This window comes from Pongo abelii, chromosome 9 (genome assembly GCF_028885655.2).
Source record: "Pongo abelii isolate AG06213 chromosome 9, NHGRI_mPonAbe1-v2.0_pri, whole genome shotgun sequence".
In the NCBI taxonomy this organism is placed as follows: Eukaryota; Metazoa; Chordata; class Mammalia; order Primates; family Hominidae; genus Pongo; species Pongo abelii.
In genome coordinates, this window is record NC_071994.2 from 34,504,352 (window position 1) to 34,528,397 (window position 24,046).

Consider the following 24,046-nt stretch of genomic DNA (forward strand, 5'->3'; position numbering starts at 1 on the left):
CATGGATGGAACTGGAGGTCATTATGTTAAGTGAAATAAGCCAGGCACAGAAAGATAAACTTTGCATGTCCTTACTTATTCGTGGGAGGTAAAAATGAAAACAGTTGAACTCATGGAGATAGAGAGTAGAATGATGGTTACTAGAGGCTGGGAAGGGTAGTGGGAGTGGGGTTAGGGGTGAGCTGGGGATGGTTCATGGGTATGAAAAAAATAATAAGACTGAATAAGATCTAGTAACTGATAGCACAGCAAGGTAACTATAGTCTAATAATTCAGTTGTACATTTAAAGATAACTAAGAGTATTAATTGGATTATTTGTAACATAAAGGATAAATGCTTGAGGTGATGGATGCCCCATTTACCCTGATGTGATTTTTTTTTTTTTTTGAGACACAGTCTTGCTCTGTTACCCAGGCTGGAGTGCAGTGGCACGATCTTGGCTCCAGGCAACCTCTGCCTCCCAGATTCAAGTGATTCTCGTGCCTCAGCCTCCTGAATAGCTGGGATAACAGGCATGTGCCACCATGCCCTCCCCAGCTAATTTTTGTATTTTTAGTAGAGATGGGGTTTTACCATGTTGGCCAGGCTGGTCTTGACCTGGTCTCAAGTGGTCCGCCCACCTCGGCCTCCCAAAGTGCTGGGATTACAGGTGTGAGCCACTGTGCCTGGCCCTGATGTGACTTTTATGTAATGTATGCCTGTGTCAAAATATCCCATGGACCATGTATATATATATATACACACACAGCCCTACTATGTACCCACAGATATTAAAAATAAAGAATGTTTTAAAAGTTTAAAAAATCATGAAATTTTGGGGAGGTTTAATGTGCAGAATTGGATGATTGAATCAAATATGAAGAATATTTTGTTGCTATTAAAAAAAATAAAGAGCCAGATGACGTGGGTGCACACGTGGAGTCTCAGCTACTAGGGAAGCTGAGGTGGGAAGAGTTGAGTCCAGCCTGGGGAGTATATGTATATGTATATGTATATATGTATATACGTATATATATGTATACGTATATATGTATATATGTATATGTATATAAATGTATATGCATATACATATATGTATATATACATATCATGTCATGCAGATACGTAATCATGTCATCTGCAAACAGGGACAATTTTACTTCCTCTTTCCCTAATTGAATACCCTTTATTTCTTTCTCTTGCCTGATTGCCCTGGCCAGAACTTCCAACACTATGTTGGATAGAAGTGGTGAAAGAGGGTGTCCTTGTATATACTTATATACGTATATATGTATATACATATACATATATTCCCCAGACTTGAATATGTATATGTATATACATATACATACATTCCCCAGGCTAGAATGTGTATATGTATATACATATATATACGTATATATGTATATACGTATATATATGTATATGTGTATATATATATGTGGGAACATGTGGTGTTTGGTTTTTTGTCCTTGTGATAGTTTGCTGAGAATGATGGTTTCCAGCTTCACCCATGTCCCTACAAAAGACATGAACTCATCCTTCCTTATGGCTGCATAGTATTCCATGGTGTACATGTGCCACATTTTCTTAATCCAGTCTATCATTGATGGACATCTGGGTTGGTTCCAAGTCTTTGCTATTGTGAATAGTGCCACAATAAACATATGTGTGCATGTGTCTTTATAGCAGCATGATTTGTAATCCTTTGGGTGTATACCCAGTAATGGGATGGCTGGGTCAAATGGTATTTCTAGTTCTAGCTCCTTGAGGAATCGCCACACTGTCTTCCACAATGGTTGAACTAGTTTACCGTCCCACCAACAGTGTAAAAGTGTTCCTATTTCTCCACATCCTCTCCAGCACCTGTTGTTTCCTGACTTTTTAATGATTGCCATTCTAACTGGTGTGAGATGGTATCTCATTGTGGTTTTGATTTGCATTTCTCTGATGGCCAGTGATGATGAGCATTTTTTCATGTGTCTGTTGGCTGCATAAATGTCTTCTTTTGGGAAGTGTCTGTTCATATCCTTCGCCCACTTTTTGATGGAGTGGTTTTTTTTTTCATGTAAATTTGTTTGTGTTCTTTGTAGATTCTGGATATTAGCCCTTTGTCAGATGGATAGATTGCAAAAATTTTTTCCCATTCTGTAGGTTGCCTGTTCACTCTGATGGTAGTTTCTTTTACTGTGCAGAAACTCTTTAGTTGATCCCATTTGTCAATCTTGGCTTTTGTTGCCATTGCTTTTGGTGTTTTAGACATGAAGTCCTTGCCCATGCCTATGTCCTGAATGGTATTGCCTAGGTTTTTTTGGGGGTTTTTTATGGTTTTAGGTCTAACATTTAAGTCTTTAATCTATCTTGAATTAATTTTTGTATAAGGTGTAAGGAAGGGATCCAGTTTCAGCTTTCTACATGTGGCTAGCCAGTTTTCCCAGCACTATTTATTAAATAGGGACTCCTTTCCCCATTTCTTGTTTTTGTCAGGTTTGTGAAAGATCAGATGGTTGTAGATGTGTGGTATTATTTCTGAGGGCTCTATTCTGTTCCATTGGTCTATATCTCTGTTTTGGTATCAGTACCATGCTGTTTTGGTTACTGTAGCCTTGTAGTATAGTTTGAAGTCAGGTAGCGTGATGCCTCCAGCTTTGTTCTTTTGGCTTAGAATTGTCTTGTCAATTCTTTTGTCCATTCAGTATAATATTGACTGTGGGTTTGTCATAAATAGCTCTTATTATTTTGAGATACATCCCATCAATACCGAATTTATTGAGAGTTTTTAGCATGAAGGGCTGTTGAATTTTGTCACAGGCCTTTTCTGCATCTATTGAGATAATCATGTGGTTTTTGTCTTTGGTTCTGTTTATATGCTGGATTATGTTTATTGATTTGTATATGTTGAACCAACCTTGCATCCCAGGGATGAAGCCCACTTGATCATGGTGGATAAGTTTTTGGATGTGCTGCTGGATTCGGTTTGCCAGTATTTTATTGAGGATTTCTGCATCCATGTTCATCAGGAGTATTGGTCTAAAATTCTCTTTTTTTGTTGTGTCTCTGCCAGGCTTTGGTATCAGGATGATGCTGGCCTCATAAAATGAGTTAGGGAGGATTCCCTCTTTTTCTATTGATCGGGATAGTTTCAGAAGGAATGGTACCAGCTCCTCTTTGTACCTCTGGTAGAATTCGGCTGTGAATCCATCTGGTCCTGGACTTTTTTTGGTTGGTGAGCTGTTAATTATTGCCGCAATTTCAGAGCCTGTTATTGGTCTATTCAGAGATCAACTTCTTCCTCGTTTAGTCTTGGGAGGGTGTATGTGTCCAGGAATTTATCCATTTCTTCTAGATTTTCTAGTTTATTTGCGTAGAGGTGTTTATAGTATTCTCTGATGGTAGTTTGTATTTCTGTGTGATCGGTGGTGATATCCCCTTTATCATGTTTTATTGTGACTATTTGATTCTTCTCTCCTTTTTTTATTAGTCTTGTTAGCGGTTTATCAATTTTGTTGATCTTTTCAAAAAACCAGCTCCTGGATTCACTGATTTTTTGAAGGGTTTTTTTGTGTCTCTATCTACTTCAGTTCTGCTCTGATCTTAGTTATTTCTTGCCTTCTGCTACCTTTTGAATGTGTTTGCTCTTGCTTCTGTAGTTCTTTTAATTGTGACGTTAGGGTGTCAATTTTAGATCTTTCCTGCTTTCTCTTGTGGGCATTTAGTGCTATAAATTTCCCTCTAACACTGCTTTAAATGTGTCCAAGAGATTCTGGTATGTTGTGTCTTTGTTCTCATTGGTTTCAAAGAACATCTTTATTTCTGCCTTCATTTCATTATGGACCCAGTAGTCATTCAGGAGCGGGTTGTTCAGTTTCCATGTAGTTGAGCGGTTTTGAGTGAGTTTCTTAATCCTGAGTTCTAGTTTGATTGCCCTGTGGTCTGAGAGACAGTTTGTTATAATTTGTGTTTTTTTACATTTGCTGAGGAGTGCTTTACTTCCAACCATGTGGTCAATTTTGGAATAAGTGTGATGTGGTGCTGAGAAGCACGTATATTCTGTTGATTTGGGGTGGAGAGTTCTGTAGATGTCTCTTAGGTCCACTTGGTGCAGAGCTGAGTTCAATTGCTGGATATCCTTTTTAACTTTCTGTCTCGTTGAGCTGTCTAATGTTGACAGTGGGGTGTTAAAGTCTCCCATTATTATTGTGTGGGAGTCTAAGTCTCTTTGTAGGTCTCTAAGGACTTGCTTTATGAATCTGGGTGCTCCTGTATTGGATGCATATATATTTAGGATAGTTTAGCTCTTCTTGTTGAATTGATCCCTTTACCATTATATAATGGCCTTCTTTGTCTCTTCTGATCTTTGTTGGTTTAAAGTCTGTTTTATCAGAGACTAGGATTGCAACCCCTGCTTTTTTTTGTTTTCCATTTGCTTGGTAGATCTTCCTCCATCCCTTTATTTTGAGCCTATGTGTGTCTCTGCACGTGAGATGGGTCTCCTGAATACAGCACACTGATGGGTCTTGACTCTTTATCCAATTTGCCAGTCTGTGTCTTTTAATTGGAGCATTTAGCCCATTTACATTTAAGGTTAATGCTGTTATGTGTGAATTCGATCCTGTCATTATGATGTTAGCTGGTTATTTTACTTCTTTGTTGATGCAGTTTCTTCCTAGCATCGAGAGTCTTTACAATTTGGCATGTTTTTGCAGTGGCTGGTACTAGTTGTTCCTTTCCATGTTTAGTGCTTCCTTCAGGAGCTCTTGTAAGGCAGGCCTGGTGGTGACAAAATCTCTCCGCATTTGCTTGTCTGTAAAGGATTTTATTTCTCCTTCACTTATGAAGCTTAGTTTGGCTGGATATGAAATTCTGGGTTGAATATTCTTTTTCTAAAGAATGTTGAATATTTGCCCACACTCTCTTCTGGCTTGTAGAGTTTCTGCCAAGAGATCCACTGTTAGTCTGATGGGCTTCCCTTTGTGGGTAACCTGACGTTTCTCTCTGGATGCCCTTAACATTTTTTCCTTCATTTCAACTTTGGTGAATCTGACAATTATGTGTCTTGGAGTTGCTCTTCTCAAGGAGTATCTTTGTGGTGTTCTCTGTATTTCCTGAATTTGAATGTTGGCCTGCCTTGCTAGGTTGGGGAAGTTCTCCTGGATAATATCCTGAAGTGTGTTTTCCAACTTGGTTCCATTCTCCCCGTCACTTTCAGGCACACCAATCAGACATAGATTTGGTCTTTTCACATAGTCCCATATTTCTTGGAGGTTTTGCTCATTTCTTTTTACTCTTTTTTCTGTGAACTTCTCTTCTTGCTTCATTTCATTCATTTGATCTTCAATCACTGATACCCTTTCTTCCAGTTGATCGAATCAGCTACTGAAGCTTGCGCATTTGTCACATAGTTCTTGTGCTACGGTTTTCTGCTCCATCAGGTCATTTAAGGTCTTCTCTATGCTGTCTATTCTAGTTAGCCATTCATCCAATCTTTTTTCAAGGTTTTTACCTTCTTTGCGATGGGTTCGAACATGCTCCTTTAGCTCAGAGAAGTTTGTTATTACTGATCTTCTGAAGCCTTCTTCTCTCAACTCGTCAAAGTCGTTCTCCGTCCAGCTTTGTTCCTTTGTTGGTGAAGAGCTGCGTTTCTTTGGAGGAGAAGAGGTGCTCTTATTTTTAGAATTTTCAGCTTTTCTGCTCTGGTTTCTCCCTATCTTTGTGGTTTTATCTACCTTTGGTCTTTGATGATGGTGACGTACAGATGGGGTTTTGGTGTGGATGTCCTGTTTGTTAGTTTTTCTTATAACAGTCAGGACCCTCAGCTGCAGGTTTGTTGGAGTTTGCTGGTGGTCCACTCCAGACCCTGTTTGCCTGGGTATCACCAGTGGAGGCTGCAGTACCGCAAATATTGCAGAACAGCAAATGTTGCTGCCTGATTGTTCCTCTGGAAGCTTCGTCTCAGAGGGACACATGGCTGTATGAGGTGTCAGTTAGCCCCTACTGGGAAGTGCCTCCCAGTTAGGCTACTCGGGAGTCAGGGACCCACTTGAGGCAGTCTGTCCATTCTCAAACTCTGTGCTGGGAGAATGACTACTCTCTTCAAAGCTGTCGGACAGGGACGTTTAATTCTGCAGAGGTTTCTGCTGCCTTTTGTTCAGCTATGCCCTGCCCCCAGAGATGGAGTCTACAGAGGCAGGCAGACCTCCTTGAGCTGTGGTGGGCTCCACTCAGTTCGAGCTTCCTGGCTGCTCAAGCCTCAGTGGTGGGCGCCTCTCCCCCACCCTTGCTGCCACCTTGCAGTTCAATCTCAGACTGCTGTGCTAGCAGTGAGCCAGGCTCCATGGGCATGGGACCCTCTGAGCCAGGCGCAGGATATAATCTCCTGGTGTGCCATTTGCTACGACTATTGGAAAAGCGCAGTATTTGGGTGGGAGTGACCCGATTTTCCAGGTGTCATCTGTCACCACTTCCCTTGGCTAGGAACGGGAATTCACTGAACCCTTGTGCTTCCTGGGTGAGATGATGCCTCACCCTTCTTTGGCTCATGGTCCGTGGGCTGCACCCACTGCCCTGCACCCACTGTCTGACAAGCCCCAGTGAGATGAACCCGGTACCTCAGTTGGAAATGCAGAAATCACCCATCTTCTGCATCGCTCACGCTGGGAGCTGTAGACTGGAGCTATTCCTATTTGTCCTTCTTGGAACCTCCCCCTCAGAACTCAATAGATTTAGCAGCTGATTAGACACAGCAGAAGATAGGATTGTAGAACCACATGACATTAGAAAATATCCAAAATGGATTAAACATACCACCCAGAGATTCAAGAAGCTCTGTGAAGCCCAGTAGGATGAATACACAGAAAATCATACCCAAATACATCATGGAAGAAGTGAAAACCAAACAGAATCTTAAAAGCAGCCACAAGTGGAAAAGATTAATTATTTTCAAAGCAACAACAATAAGATGAAGATGGATAGTGGGCTTCTCAGTAATAATTACTCAACCCGGAAGACAATAGAATGGCACCTTTAAAATGCTAAAAGAATAACTACCAACGTAGAATTCTATTCCCAGCAAAAAAATCCTCAAAAATGGAGGTGTGAATCTTAAATGAAATTTTCTAAGTGAGAGAAGCCAGATTCAAGAGGCTATATATTATAATGCATTTATATGACATTCTGGAAAAGACAGAGCTATAGCAATGGAAAATAAATCAGTGATTACTAGGTATTGGAGGATAGGAGAGGGGTTTGCTATATGGAACGCATGAGAAATTTAGGGGATGATGTAACTCTTCTGTATTATATAGTAGTGGTCTACCACAACATTCTTCTGTCAAACCTGTAAAATGACACTAGAAGGAGTAAACTGTACTATATGCAAATTTACAAGGATGTGCAGGAGGACTCTAGTGTGGAATTTGTACTATGAAAATGTAACAAACTTTCACAAATGCGTAACATAAACTTCAGTGAGCAGAGTAGGGGGAAAAGAATTGACTTAACTTTGGACAGCGGCATTTTGACTGGATGCTATAAGGCTAAAGACAAAAAGAAAGGTACATAAACAATGTCTCTACTTGATAAATTTGTTTCTTGGATGGGTGCATGTCAGCAATTCTGAAACTACAGGTATACTAGAGTTGAACAAATAAGCAAATAGATACTGAGAGGTAGGTAGATTTTTTCACTGTTGAAAGAACTTACAAATAAGCAAAGGGGAAGGCTAGAATGAGCTCTTTGCTGCTGCATTAGAGTTGGAGATACCTCATGCCAGTTAGAATGGTGATTATTAAAAAGTCAAAAAACAACAGATGCTGGCAAAGATGCAGAGAAAAAGGAATGCTTTTACACTGTCTGTGGTAGTGTAAATTAGTTCAGCCATTGTGGAAGATGGTGTGGTGATTCCTCAAAGATCTGGAGGCAGAAATACCATTTGACCCACCAATCCCATTGTTGGGTATATACCCAAAGAAATCTAAAACATTGTTTTATAAAAATATTAATACATGCACACATATGTTCATTGCAGCACTATCCACAATAGCAAAGACATGGAATCAACCTAAAAGCCCATGAGTGATAGACAGGATAAATAAAATATGGTATGTACATACCGTGGAATACTATGCAGCCATAAAAAGGAATGCGATCATGTCGTTTGCAGAGACATGGATGGAGCTGGAAGCTGTTATCCTCAGCAAAGTAACGCAGCAACAGAAAACCAAACACTGCATATTTTCACTTGTAAGTGGGAGCTGAATGATGCAAACACATGGACACATGGTAGGGAACAACATACACTGGAGCCTATTAGGGCAGGGATGGGGAGGGAGAGCATCAGGAATAATAGCTAATGGATGCTTGGCTTAATACCTAGGTGATGGGTTGATCTGTGCAGCAAACCACCATGGCACACCTTTACCTATGTAACAGACCTGCACATCCTGCACATGTACCCTGGCACTTAAAGTTGAAAAAAAAAAAAAAAAAGAATTGGGCCGGGCAGTGTGGCTCATGCATATAATCCCAGCACTTTGGAAGGCCAAGGCGGGTGAATCACCTGAGGTCAGGAGTTCAAGACCAGCATGGCCAGCATGGTGAAACCCCATCTCTACTAAAAATACAAAAATTAGTCGAGTGTGGTTGTACACTCCTGTAGTCCCAACTACTTGGGAGGCTGAAGCAGGAGAATTGCTTGAACCTGGGAGGCAGAGGTTGCAGTGAGCTGAGATCACACCACTGCACTCCAGCCTGGGTGACAGAGCGAGACTCCAGCTCAAAACAAAACAAAACAAAACAAAACAAACAAAACAGAATTGGAGATATCAGTATGAATTCATGGTTTAATTGTATACAGATAGAAAGATAAATATAGACGTACGTGTATACATGGGTTAGCGTATATACATATATTTTCTAGCTTTGTCTGCCGAGAGGGCCTAGAAGAACTGACACCCAGATCTTGGGATCTAAATATTATTATCTAGTAAAAGGAACCAGGACTCTTAGTAAAAGGAACCAGGAGACATGACCTATTTCAGGGCTGGGCATCTTGTAGTGCTGGAAAGTAAGGAAGTACTTAAATTAATGTCAAAAGGATATATAAGACAACCCGAAAGAGCTCCCACGGTTAAAACTGGAGCAATTTGAACCACAAAATAATGATATTATTGGATCCCCTATTAATATTAATAAATTATTAAATAAATAGATAAATTGGGGAGAGGGGAGTTTATTTATTTATTTAGTTAGTTTTTTTTTTTTGAGACAAGGTCTTGCTCTGCTACCTAGGCTGGAATGCAATGGTGCAACCATGCTTCACTGCAGTCTTGACCTCCTGGGCTTAAGCAATCCTCCTACATCAGCCTCCTGAGTAGCTGGGACCACAGGTGGCGTCATCATGCCTGGCTAAATTTTAAATTTTATGTATAGATGAGGTCTCCTTATGTTGCTCAGACTGGTTTCAAACTCATAGCCTCAAGCAATCCACCTGCCTCGGCCTCCCAAAGTGCTAGGATTACAGGCGTGAGCCACCGCACTCAGCTGGGAAAAATATTTTACAAAAGAATTTCAGCTACTAAATGTAGGAGGAAAAGGAGAAATAGAAAAATCACCCTTAGAAAAATCACAGTAATAATTGCTGCAGGCCAGGCACAGTGGCTCACGCCTGTAATCCCAGCACTTTGGGAGGCTGAGGCAGGTGAACCACGAGGTCAGGAGTTCAAGACCAGCCTGGCCAAGATGGTGAAACCCCATCTCTACTAAAAATACAAAAACTAGCCAGACATGGTGGTGGGTGCCTGTAATCCCAGCTACACAGGAGGCTGAGGCAGGGAATTGCTTCAACCAGGGAGGTGGAGGTTGCAGTGAGCCGAGATTGCGCCACTGCCCTCCAGCCTGGGCGACAGAGCGAGACAACGTCTCAAAAAAAAGAAAAAAAAAATTGCTGCAGGCAGTATCCACTGATGAATGCCAAATTTGATGGCTGAAACTTTAAGGAGAAACAAGGTAGTTACATAGCCACAGAATATTTTTTCCAAATTATTTAGTAATTTACTGTAGTGATTTTATATCTTGTTCAAAATTGTTTGCTATTCCTCCCTCTGGGAAGCAGAGCTTAATTCTGTGCCCCAACACCCCACCCTATTGTGGAATAAGTGACTTGTTTCTAATGACTAGAATATTTAAGGGAAAAATATTAGGTTTACAGTGGAGATACCTGGAAGACACTATCTTAACTAAGTGATTAAAGTGAAAATCTCCAGAAATAATTCATGTTGGTATCAGTGATTCACATGAATATCAACTATTCATGATGCAATGTGATGACAAGGGAACTTTATTCTCTATGACATTCTTCCCCCACAGCTAGTATAATTATGAAAAAATATCAGACAAGCCCCATTTGAGGGACATTCTACAAGATACCTCAATAATATTCTTCAAAAGTGTCAAGGTCAGTAAAAACAAGGAACGACTGAGAAACTGTGACAGAATGGAGGAATCTAAGGAGTCATGATGACTAAATGCAATGTGGTAACCTGGACTGGATCCTGGCATTTATAAGACTATAAATTTTTCTCAATACGGCTTCAGCTGGATCCTAATTTTTATATATTGTATTTTTATTCAAATTATTTTCTAATTTTTTTGTAATTTCTTCTTCAACATATGGGCTACTTAGAAGTATACTTCTTTTAAGAATATTTGGGTATTTTATTTTTTGCTAACTTAAAAAATTGATTTCTAGCTTATTTCTATTGTATCAGATAATATAGTCCATATAATTGCAGTCACTTAATATATGTGGAGATTTGCTTTCTGGCCAAGCATATAATTGATTTTGGTAAATATTCTAACACTGATGAATTTGAAAAGAATGTGTTTTCTGCATTTCTTAGGTGCAGTGTTCTGTGAATATGAATTATATAGATCAACTTTGTCAATCTTGTTAAAATCTTCTATATTATTACTGATTTTTCTATGTTTTCCATATTTTTTTCTCTCCATGTTTCAGCCTAGCTATTTTTTCTGTCCTTTCACTTTACTAATCCTCTCTTCAAGTTGTCTAATCTGCTGATAAACTCAATCTATTGAGTTCTTAATTTGATTTATTATATTTTTCAGTTCTAGTATTTCCATATGGTTTGTCTTTTATAATTTTCAGTCCTCTGTGGAAATTCATTTTGTTATATATTTCCTTGAGCATGTTAATCACATATATTTTAAAGTCTATGTCAATAAATCCAATATCTGGACTTCTTGTAGATCCATTTCTATTGTCTCTCTTTTTGTCTTAGTTTTTGGTCATTTGACCTTATCTCCAGTGAAGTAGAGTAAATTTTGATTCAATGACTGACTTTGTGCATGAAAAGTTGTAAAGGAAATTTGAGCCTTTGGATGGTATTATCTTTCTTTAGAGAGATTTACTTTTGCTTCTGGAAGTTGGAGTTGGGCAGATTATTTTACTAGTCAGAGATTGAGCTGCCTGGAAGCTGTTTTCGTCTTTGTGAGGAGTAATTTATTTCCACTTTGTACTCTAAGAGTGTAGCTCTTTGGGGTTCCAACTAAAATTCTAGGATATTTGCCAGAGTCCCTCCTCCTTGGTGGGCCCTGAACACTAAGCCTATCCTCATAAGACTGCTGGTGGATCTGCCCGTTTCTCAGCCTCTAGTGAACTATCAGATGCTGATTATCAGGATCACTTCTTTATGGTTCTCTTCTCTGTATGATCTTGGAGATGTATTCTACATCATCAGCCTTTTTGCAGGATCATGAAATTGTAGAAATTTAGAGATGAAAGTGACCTAATTATAGACCAACCTTCTAGACCAACCTAAAACCCAGAGACTCATACTCACATCTCCCCATTCCTTGTCCAGTGCTCTTCCGTTAACATGTATAATAAGTTAGCTGAAATGAATAAAGTTGTTAACATAAAATTGAGCTATATTGTAAAGGGTTAGATAGCAAAATGTCTTTAGTTGTAATGAGCAAAACACAGTAAGTGTTTTATAAGTTAGTAGGTAGGACAACAAGATATAGTAGTCTCTCCTTATTTTGTGGGGGATAAGTTCCAGGACCTGCAGCAGATGCCTGAAACCTCAGATAGTATCAAACCCTGTGCAAAATGTACTGTTTTTCCCGACGTGTACATACCTGTAATGAAGTTTAATTTATAAATTACGTATATAAGAAGTTAACAACAGCTAAAAATAGAACAATTATAGCAATATACTATAATAAAAATTATGCAAATGTGGTCTCACTTTCTGCCAAAATATCTTATTGTATTATATTAACCTATTTTTGGACAATGGTTGACTGTGGGTAACTGAAACCTCAGAAAGTGAACCCATGGATAAGGAGGGATTACTATAAAGTGAAAAAAAAAAAAAAAGACATCTTCTTACTTCACTAAACTATATTTCACTACTTAACTGTATAGTAATTAATAAAAGTAAGAGGGGATATTATTCATTTTTTTCTGTATGAGCCTAAAATGGTAATAATATTTGAAAACAATGGAATGTTTAAAATTTATAATGATTTACAAATTAACAGTCCGAATCAACAAAATAGTTTATATTGAATCCACAATGTCTGCATTTTAGAAGTTAGACATCGTTTTTGATACATGTCCTTAACACATAGATAGAATCACTGATAAGGAGTGGGGATGCACAGTAATAGCACAGGAGTAACAAATCACAGACACCTTCCTTCAGAATTCAGGCAGTTCGCTTGTGATGTGAGTAGGGTAGGAATTATGTTGACCTGGAAAGCATATATCTTCAGTTCAACCTACATCTGCCATTCAGCTCCAAGTAATTATTGGCATGTAGAAAAATAAGCTCTGTGCTATCCATCTTTTTCAATTATTGAAAAAAAACCCAAAACTAGAAATACAGATTTCAACATGAAATCTATTGAATTCTAAAAATTGGAAGTAAGTTGAAAGTTTTAAAACAAAATATATTTCTGAGCCAAATCATCTCTACAATGGGGATTAAAGATCTCTACCACAAATCTTTTAGGCTTTTAAATTATGCATTAATTTGATAACCTTTTATAAGCCATTTCTCAATCTATGCCTTAAGAGAATTGAAAATTTAATGGGCATCACATGCCATGAAAATTAATGACTATACTATCACATAGTATGTATTATGTATCATAATAGAATCATGAGCAAAGTATTAGGGTAGTTCAGAAAGGGCACATTAAATTTGTTAAATATCTAAAGAATAAATTTTTGAATTCTAAATTAGCAGTAAATAAAAGTCAGTGGAGTTTTGGGTGGTTTAAAATAAGAAAAGTATGAGGGAAAACTGGGTAATTAATGGTATAATATGTGGTAAATAACATTAAGCAGCATTTCAATACCCCATAAAATTAAAAATGGTATGGATAGAATCATACCCCTTTCTGATTATTATGATTTGTATAATGTATATCTTTATGCCACATGGAAAACTGATAAAATGGGTGTTAGCCACATTGCAGAAAAATAGCATTAGAATATATTTGTACTAGAGTAGGATTTTATTAACTTTATGCTTTCTATTATAAATTATTAAATTTTTTATTAGAACTTTAATTTTTTCTTCCATTTATCTTTAAGCAGCTTTTAAAAGTTATAAAAATTCTTATTAAATGTCAATGAGAAAAAATATTAAATTTAATAAAAAATGTTGTCTCTAACTTCAATAAAGTACCTAGAATACAGAATCTTAATAAAAGTGTTTATTTTTTATTAGATGCCTTAGGACTACAAGGATATAAGTGTTTTTACAAAAACAATAAAAGAGGAGTAATTTGATGGTTTATTTACTCTTTATAACCTTTAGAAAGTGTCATGCCTTTTTTAAAGTGTTTGCTTCAGGCAGTAGTTTTACAAGATGGGCTATGTATTGGTCAGGCCTCTTCAATTCTTGACCCTGAACAGATTTAGGTACATACACCAGGCACGTGTCCAAGCAGCCAAAATTGTAACTGGGTACTTGTACATTCCTTTTCAAACTCATAATCCACCTCCTACGAAATTGCTCAACTCAGTTTCTCATGTTGTCTAAGAAAATACTAATCACTCTTCCAGATAGTTTCTTGGTCTGAAAAGTACTCAAGATAAATATTTCTAACACTCATGGGCTAGCCTAAAAGTTTATATTTACACAAATCTCTTTCTTAATAGTATTTGAACCATGATTTTCACTTTGGTCAACTTAATCTATTACAAAGATTTCTGATATAGAAAAGTATCTATTAATATTAGAAAATTCGTAGCAATTCTTAAATTCTTTTGTTTTTCATTCAACAAATATTTCTAGTTTTTATTTTGAGATGTTTTACCAAATAACCAGATTGTGCTTGCATATTTTACATAGGTAAAATGATTTTGAATGGTTTCCTAAATTTGAGGGGATATAAAGATTAACTTCTGAAGTTTTTGAAGGAAAGGAATATATATCATAACAATCCATACTGTTCTGCAGCATCCATAATCTCTTCAAGGTAGTGTAATCCAGCATTTAACAGACTTTGGAGACAGATGATCTGAGTTTGAATACTGGCTCTGCCATTTACCTCCTGTGTGACTTCAGGCAAGCTATTTACCCTCTTGGTATCTCAGGTTCCTTCTGTATAAAATGGCAATAGTAAGAGAATCTACCTCATTATATTATGTCCAGGATTCAATTAATCAATAAATAAAAAGTACTTAGAACAATATCTAGATCATGGTAAGACCTCAGAACCCACTCTAACCACTGAAAGAGAAGTGGTTAAAAGAGAACCAGACCTACGTGATGAAAACAGTATCTGGTACATTTTCAGTCCAACTGCTTTGAGAAGAGATGCATGTTTTATATACACTCCTTCCCAAAACAAATGTATATATGTACATTTATTTCCTTTTTCAATATGTTTTAATAATAGAAAGGTATTACTGTAAGAGATTGTAATCTCTCCTCATTTATGTATCTTGTAGTATATACTGTTGGTATGGATTTCCTCCCTTCTTCTGTGTTGGAAAAACCCTAATTGTGTCATAGGGTCCACCTCTCATGACTGTGAGTCGGGTAAGTCCTCACTGGTATTAATCACCTATAAAGATCCAATGTACTTCCCCTGCCAATGACTGGCTTAGGAGAGGGTATGTGACCCAGTTATGGCCAATGAATTATTAGCGAATGTGTGTTGGGAAGCTTCTGGGAAAGCTTTTGTTAACCTTTTTTTTTAAGAGAATACACTTTTTCTACTGCAAGATGTTCTCTGACTTGTCATTAATGCCTAAAATGAAAGTAACCATTTTGCAACCATGAGGGGTGGAAAGCATGATGAAAATCACTGATAATGGCAAAATGGAAAGATGAGCAGAATCATAGTATTGATGATATTGTTGAGTGGGCCACTGAAATAATCAATTGTAGAAGCACTCTACCTTTAGCCTCCTGTTCATGTGAGATGCTAACTCCCAGAAGCCATTGTGAGCTGGATTTTGTTGTTGTTACTTGCTGCTAAAAATGTTCTAAATGAGACAACTTTCATGAAAGTCTATCTTTGAGTAACATAGCATAAGTGTATATATGTGTATGTATGTATAATAAAGCAAAGGATATAAAAGTGAGTCATAGGCGGGGCGCGGTGGCTCACGCTTGTAATCTCAGCACTTTGGGAGGCAGAGGCGAGCAGATCACGAGGTCAGGAGATCTAGACCATCCTGGCTAACACGGTGAAACCGCGTCTCTACTAAAAATACAAAAAATTAGCCGGGCGCCATGGCGGACGCCTGTAGTCCCAGCTACTCGGGAGGCCAAGGCAGGAGAATGGCGTGAACCCAGGAGGCAGAGCTTGCAGTGAACTGAGATCGCACCACTGCACTCCAGCCTGGGCGACAGAGTGAGACTCTGTCTCAAAAAAAAAAAAAAAAAAAAAAAGTGAGTCATAGAAAAATATTTCATTTAAAAAGCACATATTTTATCTGTTAATATCTACTCTTTGGTTTCTCTCCAACATGTTATGAAAATTGTCAAACATACAGCAAAACTGAAAGAATTTTACAGTGAACACTCATATAACATTAATATTTTTCTATTTTTGCTTTATCACATATCTATCTATCCCTCTTTTGACTTCATTCTGATGATTTCAAAGTAAATTGCAGACATCAGTATACTTCCTCCTGATATTTAAAATGAATATCATGGGCCAAGTGCAGTGGCTTATTCCTGTAATCGCAGCACTTTGGGAGGCCGAGGCAGGCAGATCACCTGAGGCCAGGAGTTTGAGACCAGCCTAGCCAACATGGTAAAACCCCGTTTCTACTAAAAATATAAAAATTAGCTGGGCTTGGTGGCATGTACCTGTAATCTCAGCTACTTAAAAGGCTGAGGCAGGAGAATTGCTTGAACCTGGGATGCGGAGGTTGCAGTGAGCCAAAATTGCACCACTGCACTCCAGGCTGGGTCTGGGTGACAGAGCGAGACTGTGTCTCAAAAAATAAAAAATAAAATAAGTATCATTACAAAGAGTTTACTATTTCTCTACAGCTTTTTTCCTTACATTAAAGTTTATATACAATGAAATGTATACATCTTAGCTGTACATTCAGTGAGTTTTGACAGGTGAATACACCTGTATAATTGAAACCTTATCAAGATGTAAAATATTTTCATCAACCCAGAAAGCTCTCTCATGCCTCTTCCCAGGCAAATTCTGTCCTTAATGCCCACCCCAAGAGATAATTACTCTCTTGATTTTTTACCATACTCAATTAGTTTTTTTTATTCCACCATTTCATTTAAATGGAATCATCATTGTGTATTCTTTTGGGTAAGGGTGCTTTCACTCAGCATGTTTTAAATTAATCTATGTTGTATATATTAGCATACAGATTTTATAAATGCTTTTCAAAGTGTATACTTATATAATTCATTTTCTCTGATGTGATTATAAGTTGCATTTTGAATTTTGGTTTCTGCATATTCATTGTTAAAATATAGAAATGTGACATTGTTTTTTGTGTGTTAATCTTGTATCCTGTGACCTTCTTAAATTCACTTACTATTTTTGGGAGTTTTTTTGTAGGTACCTTAGTATTTTCTATGCATACAATCATATCATCTGCAAATATAGGTAGTTTTATTTTTTCCTTTCCAATCTGTTTATTTATTTGTGTATGCCTTATAGCAGTGGCTAAAACTTTCAGTATTATATTTAATAAGAGCGATGAGAATAGACATCCCTACGTTGTTTCTGATCTTAAAGGGAAAGCATTCAGTCTTTCACCATTAAATATGATGCTAAATGTAGGGTTTTTGTAAATGTTATTTACAAAAAGCAAGGATAATATTTTTATGCCTAACTTGGTAAGAGTTTTTATCAAGAATGGATGTTGAATTTTGTTAAGTGTTTTTTCTGTGTCGGTTGATGCGATCATATGATTAGCGTATTGATGTAACAAATTATACTGATTGATTTTCAACTGTTGAACTAGCTTTGCATACCTGCAATAAATTCCACTCATATAATTTTTAAATTATATTGTTGGATTCTGTTTGCTAACATGTTATTAAGGATTTTTGCATCAAAATTTGTGAGAAGTATTGGTCAGAGTATTCCCTGTGTGCTGTCTTTGGTATTGGTATTATGGTAAATAGGTCTGATAAAATCAATTAGTATGTGTTTCCTCCTCTTCTATTTTTCTGGAAGAGACTGTGTAAAAGTGGTGTTAATTCTTTAAATATTTGGTAGTATTCTCCAGTGAAACCATCTGGGCCTGAAGATTTCTTTTTGGGAGGCTTTTTATTAAAAACTCAACTCCTTTTATAGTTATAGGGCTATTTAGATTGTCTGTGTTATCTTGGTTGAGTTTTGATAGTTTGTGGCTTTCGAGACATTGGCCAGTTTGTCTAAGTTGTCGAATTTCTGAGTGTAAAGTTTTTTTGTAGCATTTGCTTATTATCTTTTTAATAGTTATGTTTTTGTACATGGTCTCTTTTAGCTCTTTGACCATATTTAAAATAGTTTGATTAAAAGTTTTATGTAGTACATCTAATTTCTGGGCTTCCTAAAGTATAATTTCCATTAATTTTTTTCCTGTATAATGGGCTACACTTTGCTTTTACTTTGCATGCCTTGTAACTTTTTGTTAGAAACATTTTGGATATATGGCAGCTCTGGAAATCAGACTCTTCTCACTTTCTAGGGTTCCTGCTTCTTGTCTTTGTTTAGTGTGTCTTTGAACTAATTTGTCTTTGAACTAATTTGTAAGGTCTGTTGTCTTTGTTGTGTGTGGCTACTGACTTTGCTGTTATATTAGTGATCAGCTAGTGATCGCAGAGATTTCTTTAAATACCAAAGGAAACAAAAAATCTCCTAGTTTTTGCAGAAGGGCTCTGTGTGTGTGTGTTGAGGCATACCTTCAATACTTAAACCAGGCAGTTTTCAACTCTGCCTGTTATTCAGCAGAAGCTTCAGATTTCTCTAGTGATACCTTATGTTTATGATATGGGCAAATTCAGGAGTATTACATTATTTCAAACAGAACCAGAGAGTATTTCTAAATGACTGCTTCCTGCTTGGCATTGGGCCTCCCCACTTGTCTTTGGGTCTTTTCTTTGTCCTGCTTCCCAGAGAAACTCTGTCTTTGCAGCTCTCCTTGCTGTATCTCCTTGTTCTTTTTACTTGATGCTTATTGGCATGGTGGTGGTGGTAGAAGATAGCGGAAGAAGGGCATTCTCTGATATTCTCATTAAACCTTAGTCTTAGGTGAACCTGAGTCTCAGGATGAGATCTTCATGAGTGTTTGGTCCCTCCTTCGTATGTAATGGCCTAGCATGTATTCTTGCTCCTCCCACAATGAAAGAACTGTTGTTGCCTTGTTCTCCCAGTCCTCCTCTTCCCAGTTGCTGCTTAGAGGAGATAAGGAAGATAGGTCTGCCTAGGTAGAATTTTTAGTGATGACTTTTGGTCCCCTTGCCCAGCTGCAGAGGGTTTCCACTAGTGCTTTTAGCTATAGTTTCTGTTGCCCTCCCCTCTGCAGATTAAGGATTTTGATCTGTAGAGGAAATAGGGAAGATGGTTTGGGACTGCTCTTCCCCTACATAGCCAGCGCTGCAGGGGAAAACTTTTTTTTTTTTTTTTTTTTTCTTTTTTTTTTCTTTTATTGTAATTATTATTATTATTATTATTATTATACTTTAGGTTTTATGGTACATGTGCCCAATGTGCAGGTAAGTTACATATGAGGATTTTTCTCAACCTTTTCTGTAAGCACCTGGTGGGTTTCCTAGAAGAAAAGCCTGCTAGAAAGTATAAACCTCCCTATTTCAGGAGATTCATATTTTTACAGTAGCCTACATTTTACCTTTAGTAATTTATTAAGGACTTTTCATTGAAGCTTCTTACCAGTCCTCAGTAGCTTATGTCCCAGGTAAGCAAATGTCAGGGTTCTGTTTCTCTAGGCACCTGTCTCTATCCAGATTTTGGGTACTTGATTGATTTGGGACCTCAGTTCTATGATGGACTTGTCTATTTAATTTGCAGTTTGTCCAGATTTTTTTCTTGTTGTAAAGGTGGGAGTATGCTATTTCCATATCTCTCCAGAAAGAGCTGAAACTGGAAGTTTTAAAGTCTTTATTTTTATAGCACTTTTCTTTTTCTTTTTGACTTAGGAAGCAGAAATTCATTATGAAGAGCAGATTGGTAAAATTATTGTGGAGACACAGGAACTTAAATGGCAAAAGGTGAGTGATATGGTTAGGCTTTGTGTCCCCAGCCAAATCTCATCTTGAATTGTAATCCCCATAACCCTATGTGTCAAGGGAGAGACAAGGTGGAGGTAATCGAATCATTTGGGCAGTTTCCCCATGCTGTTCTCCTGATGGTTCTCATGAGATCTAATGGTTTTATAAGGGGCTCTTCCCTCTTCGCTCAGCACTTCTCCTTTCTGTCACCTTGTAAAGAAGGTGCCTTGCTTTCGCTTCGCCTTCCATCATGATTGTAAGTTTCCTGAGGCCTCCGCAGACATGCTGAACTGTGAGTCAATTAAACCTCTTTCCTTTATAAATTACCCAGTCTTGGGCATTTCTTTGTAGCAGTATGAAAGCTAACTAATACAGTGAGTATTTTTTTCTCTCAGATTAGTATTTATAGCATCTATTTTAAAATGTATTCTAATCCTTATTGCCAAGTTAATTTTTAAATTTTCTAACATATTCAGGGGTTAGTAGATTATTTTAAATAAAATCTCAAGAAAATCCCAACTAAAACTGTTGGTAACATTTAGGCTTCCAGAAAACTGAGAATAAGAATTTTGTTCAGGCTTTTTGATACGGCACTGTGAATAACTCTGAAAACTATTTTACATCTGAGAAACACATTGTGTGTTATAGGGGAGTGAAAATACTTCGAAAGCAATGAAACCTCATAACTAGTACCATATTTTTCCAGGGTGTTATTACATAATGTAACCAAATATTAAAAAATAGTAGCAGCTCTTATTTTCTCCATAGCTTTATCTGTATTGAAGCATTTATGATAGTGCTTCTCATGCTGTTCCATCAGAGTAATCTTAACAACTAAAACCTGAAAGTGTAATTATGCTGATTTCTGTTCTCATTGTTTGGTAATATTGAAACAGGAATTGGGGGTAACATCAGAATCAGAAGTCAGGTGATAGTGGATAGACCAAACATGAAATAATTGGAATTTCGAGGCTAGACAGATCCCAAGGTTGTGCAGATTGTGGGAGTAAAATCAGGGTTGAATTATATGAAGGACAAGTCTGAAACAGACCTATCTGTGGAGGGAAAGAATATGGAGGGAAAGAATAGGTAAATACTGAGTACAACTAATTTCAAGCAGATTTTAAAATGTAAAGTTATATCTTGTTTTTGCATAGAACTAACAGCATAAAGTTATCACAGTCCCTAAGGTAAGTTTAATGAACCCAATTTAATGACCAACTGCCGTGGCTCACGCCTGTAATCCCAGCACTTTGGTAGGCCAAGGCAGGAGGGTTACTTGAAGCCAGGAGTTCAAGAGCAGCCTGGGCAACATAGTGAGACCTTGTCTCTATTAAAAAATACATATATTAGTAGGACGTGGTGGTATGTGCCTGTAGTCCTAGCTCCTCGGGAGGCTGAGGTGGGAGGATCACTTGAGCCCAGAAGTTTGAGGCTGTAGTGAGCTATGTTTGTGCCATTGCACTCCAGCCTGGGTGCAGAGCGAGGCTCTGTCTCTAAAAATAAATAAATCCAATTTAAAATGTCAAGAACATATTTTGGGTACTTAAGCTTATTCTAAGGTTTATGTGGAAATAAACATACAAGAGTGGCTGGGAAATTTAAAAAAGAAGGGAATGAAATAGTCATGCTTGATTCTTAAACATAATATAAAGCTGTCATAATTAAAATAGCTTGGTGCAGTATACATAGTTATTTAGTAGAACACAACAGAATCTAGAAATAGATCCAAATACATAAGATAATTTAGTGAATGTTAATGGTGGCCTTTAAATCAGTGGGGAATAACAGATTATTCAAGAAATGGTATTAGAGCTGGATTCCATCTGAAGAAAAAGCCAGATTCCTACCTTTACCAACTTTTAGAAAAACAAGAACTTTCATATGTTGTTAGCAGTGTAAATTAGAACTGCCTGGTTGCATTCCCTCAAATCACCAAACAACTTGTTAATAAAGCAGGTGTGTTTATTGAAACTCATTGCAGTAAGTGAAAACACTACTTTTACAGAGTCTTAGTATTTCAAAAGGTGCAAATCAGTATTGGACTATGTAGAGGGTTATAGGGTCTAGGTGCAAGCAGATTTAGGCAGATCTTTTAAGGGAAGATATTGATGGGGATTGGGCAAATTTTGTAATGCAGTATTTTAGGATTGTGAATGTGGCAACATTGAAGCTCTTGAAGCTACACTTGAGAATAAATAGTTGTTTGATAAACCAGATGTTTACCCAAATAAACTATTGTCTCAGATAAGTTGTTTTGCAGCAGTTGCCTGAAACAAACAGTGATATAATTTATCGGTTTTTATAGTCTTATATTTACTGGGCAAAGGTTTCCTGGAACAAAAAACTAAGTTGTGTTGACACAGGTATTCTCAGTTCTTACTCTGAATATCTCTGTTATATTGATGCAGGTGGTTTCAGTTCTCAGTCCTGTTTTTCTTCTTCAACCTGAGCTGGAAAATAAAATAAGCTATTATTATTTAGGATGTGATCAATCAAGATTTATGCTGCTTGATGAAGAGTCATGATGGCATGTAGGCGGTTTCTGGTGATATGTGTGTGTGTGTGTGTGTGTGTGTGTGTGTGTATCAATTTTTCCTTTTGTTGGATCATAATTTGTTGGATCATTTTATAGGACAGTGGCTATGCAACAGTACTTAAGGTTCCAGAAGTTACACTTCTGAACACACCAGTGGAAAAACACTAAATAAAAGTTTATTATCAGAACTTGTAGATCACTTTTAAGCCAGCAGCCAGGAATACCTATATTAAACCAAGAGAACAGAGGCCATCCCCAAATCAAAAATTTCCATTAGTAATTGGACTTACACCATAGAGTGGCCAAGAATGTAGGGAGCAATATTAAGGATAAGGACCTTTGAAACCATCATGGTTAATAAATAATATGCTTTTACTCACTTAAGGGGCTGGATTAAGAAAGGGGAAAGAAAGTACCTCAGAAAATAAAGAACAAAAGCCTGCAAATAAAAGCATTGCAATCTTTAACTCTGATTATCTAGGTAGGGTGTTAGCAAGCTTTTTTTGTAAAGAGTCATATAGTAAATATTTCAGGCTTTGTGGACAGTATGGTCTCTGTCACAACCATTCAACTTTGTTATAGTGTAAAAGCAGCCATGGACAGTACTTACATGAATCAGTGTGGCTATGTTCCTATAAAATGTTATGGACACTAAGATTTATATTTTATACAATATTCAGGTGATTTGAAATGTTTTTTTTAATTTTTCTTTTTAACCCATTAAAAATATAAAAACCATTCCTGGCTCACAGGCCATGTAAAAACAGACTCTGTAGGTCTTGGGTAGAGGCTGTCTTGATCCATACCTCTTGAATGGTAGCTGTTTCTTTCTGAATATGTCTGCTCCTGAAGCTTTCTCAAGACTCCTTAGATTTAAATTTCTTGATGGAATGGCATTCCATGTATTAGTGAAACCTAGTGTCTGTTCATCTGGGAAACATGAACTCAAGGATCTATTCCCTGGGGGTTAGCTACTGTGCTAGTAGTTCTTGGTAGGATTATTTCCAACATGGTTTCAGGATGTTTGTTTTTTCTCTCTGAGGTCATTTCTAGAAGACACTACCTCTGAGCTTTTGGTCATATAGAAGAAAAGCAACTTTTATCTGTTTGTGATAAGACTCTGAAACATATTACATTAGTCCCTTGGAGTACTTTGCCACATTTGTCTGAAGTAAAGAAATGTCCAAAATCAGGGGAGAAGTAGCCAACTTCATAGGGCAAACTCCTAACAAGTTTATATGGTAAAAGCCAATGAATATAGGGGAGTATGGACTTCATGGTGTTATGAGTTAGAGGTAACCTTCTTGGTCATGGAAGTTTAAGAGTGTCAGATACAGTGTGCCATTAGTCCTCTCTACTTTTCTTCAAGTTTGAGGATGATGGGGGCAATGAATTTCTAAATAAATGACAAGGTTTTGCAAAGTTCTGTAATGACAGTCCCAGTAAAATGAGTAACCCTGTTCCTGGAGATAGATCCTCAGGTTGGAAACACAAAATCAAGTAATTTGTTTTTCTACTCACAGAACTGTAGCTCTCTGGCAAGAAGTTTTAGTTCATCCTGAGAAGATGGAAGCAACGATGAACATATTCAAAACCTGTTCTAGGGGTTAATTTTAGGAAATCCATTTGAAAGTGTTTATAGGGACCCTAAGGCTTGGATTTACAAGGATAACAGTTTTACCAGGACAGTGCTAATGACAGCTGTACACCAGAGACATCCTCAGCAATTTTAGTAAAATTTCACCACCAATGCTAATTGAATATAATGTTCAGTTTGTCCTT

The 24,046-nt window shown here is 37.3% G+C and overlaps 1 protein-coding gene across 1 annotated transcript in view; it reads left to right on the forward strand.

Annotated features, from left to right (window-relative positions):
• The window catches only part of CCDC73 (coiled-coil domain containing 73), a 186,272-nt gene that overhangs the window by 51,763 nt on the left and 110,463 nt on the right, over positions 1-24,046 (forward strand). The window contains exon 3 of the mRNA XM_054524520.2: positions 19,654-19,725. Within this exon, the coding sequence (XP_054380495.1) occupies positions 19,654-19,725 (72 nt within the window). The remainder of the gene's footprint in view (positions 1-19,653; positions 19,726-24,046) is intronic.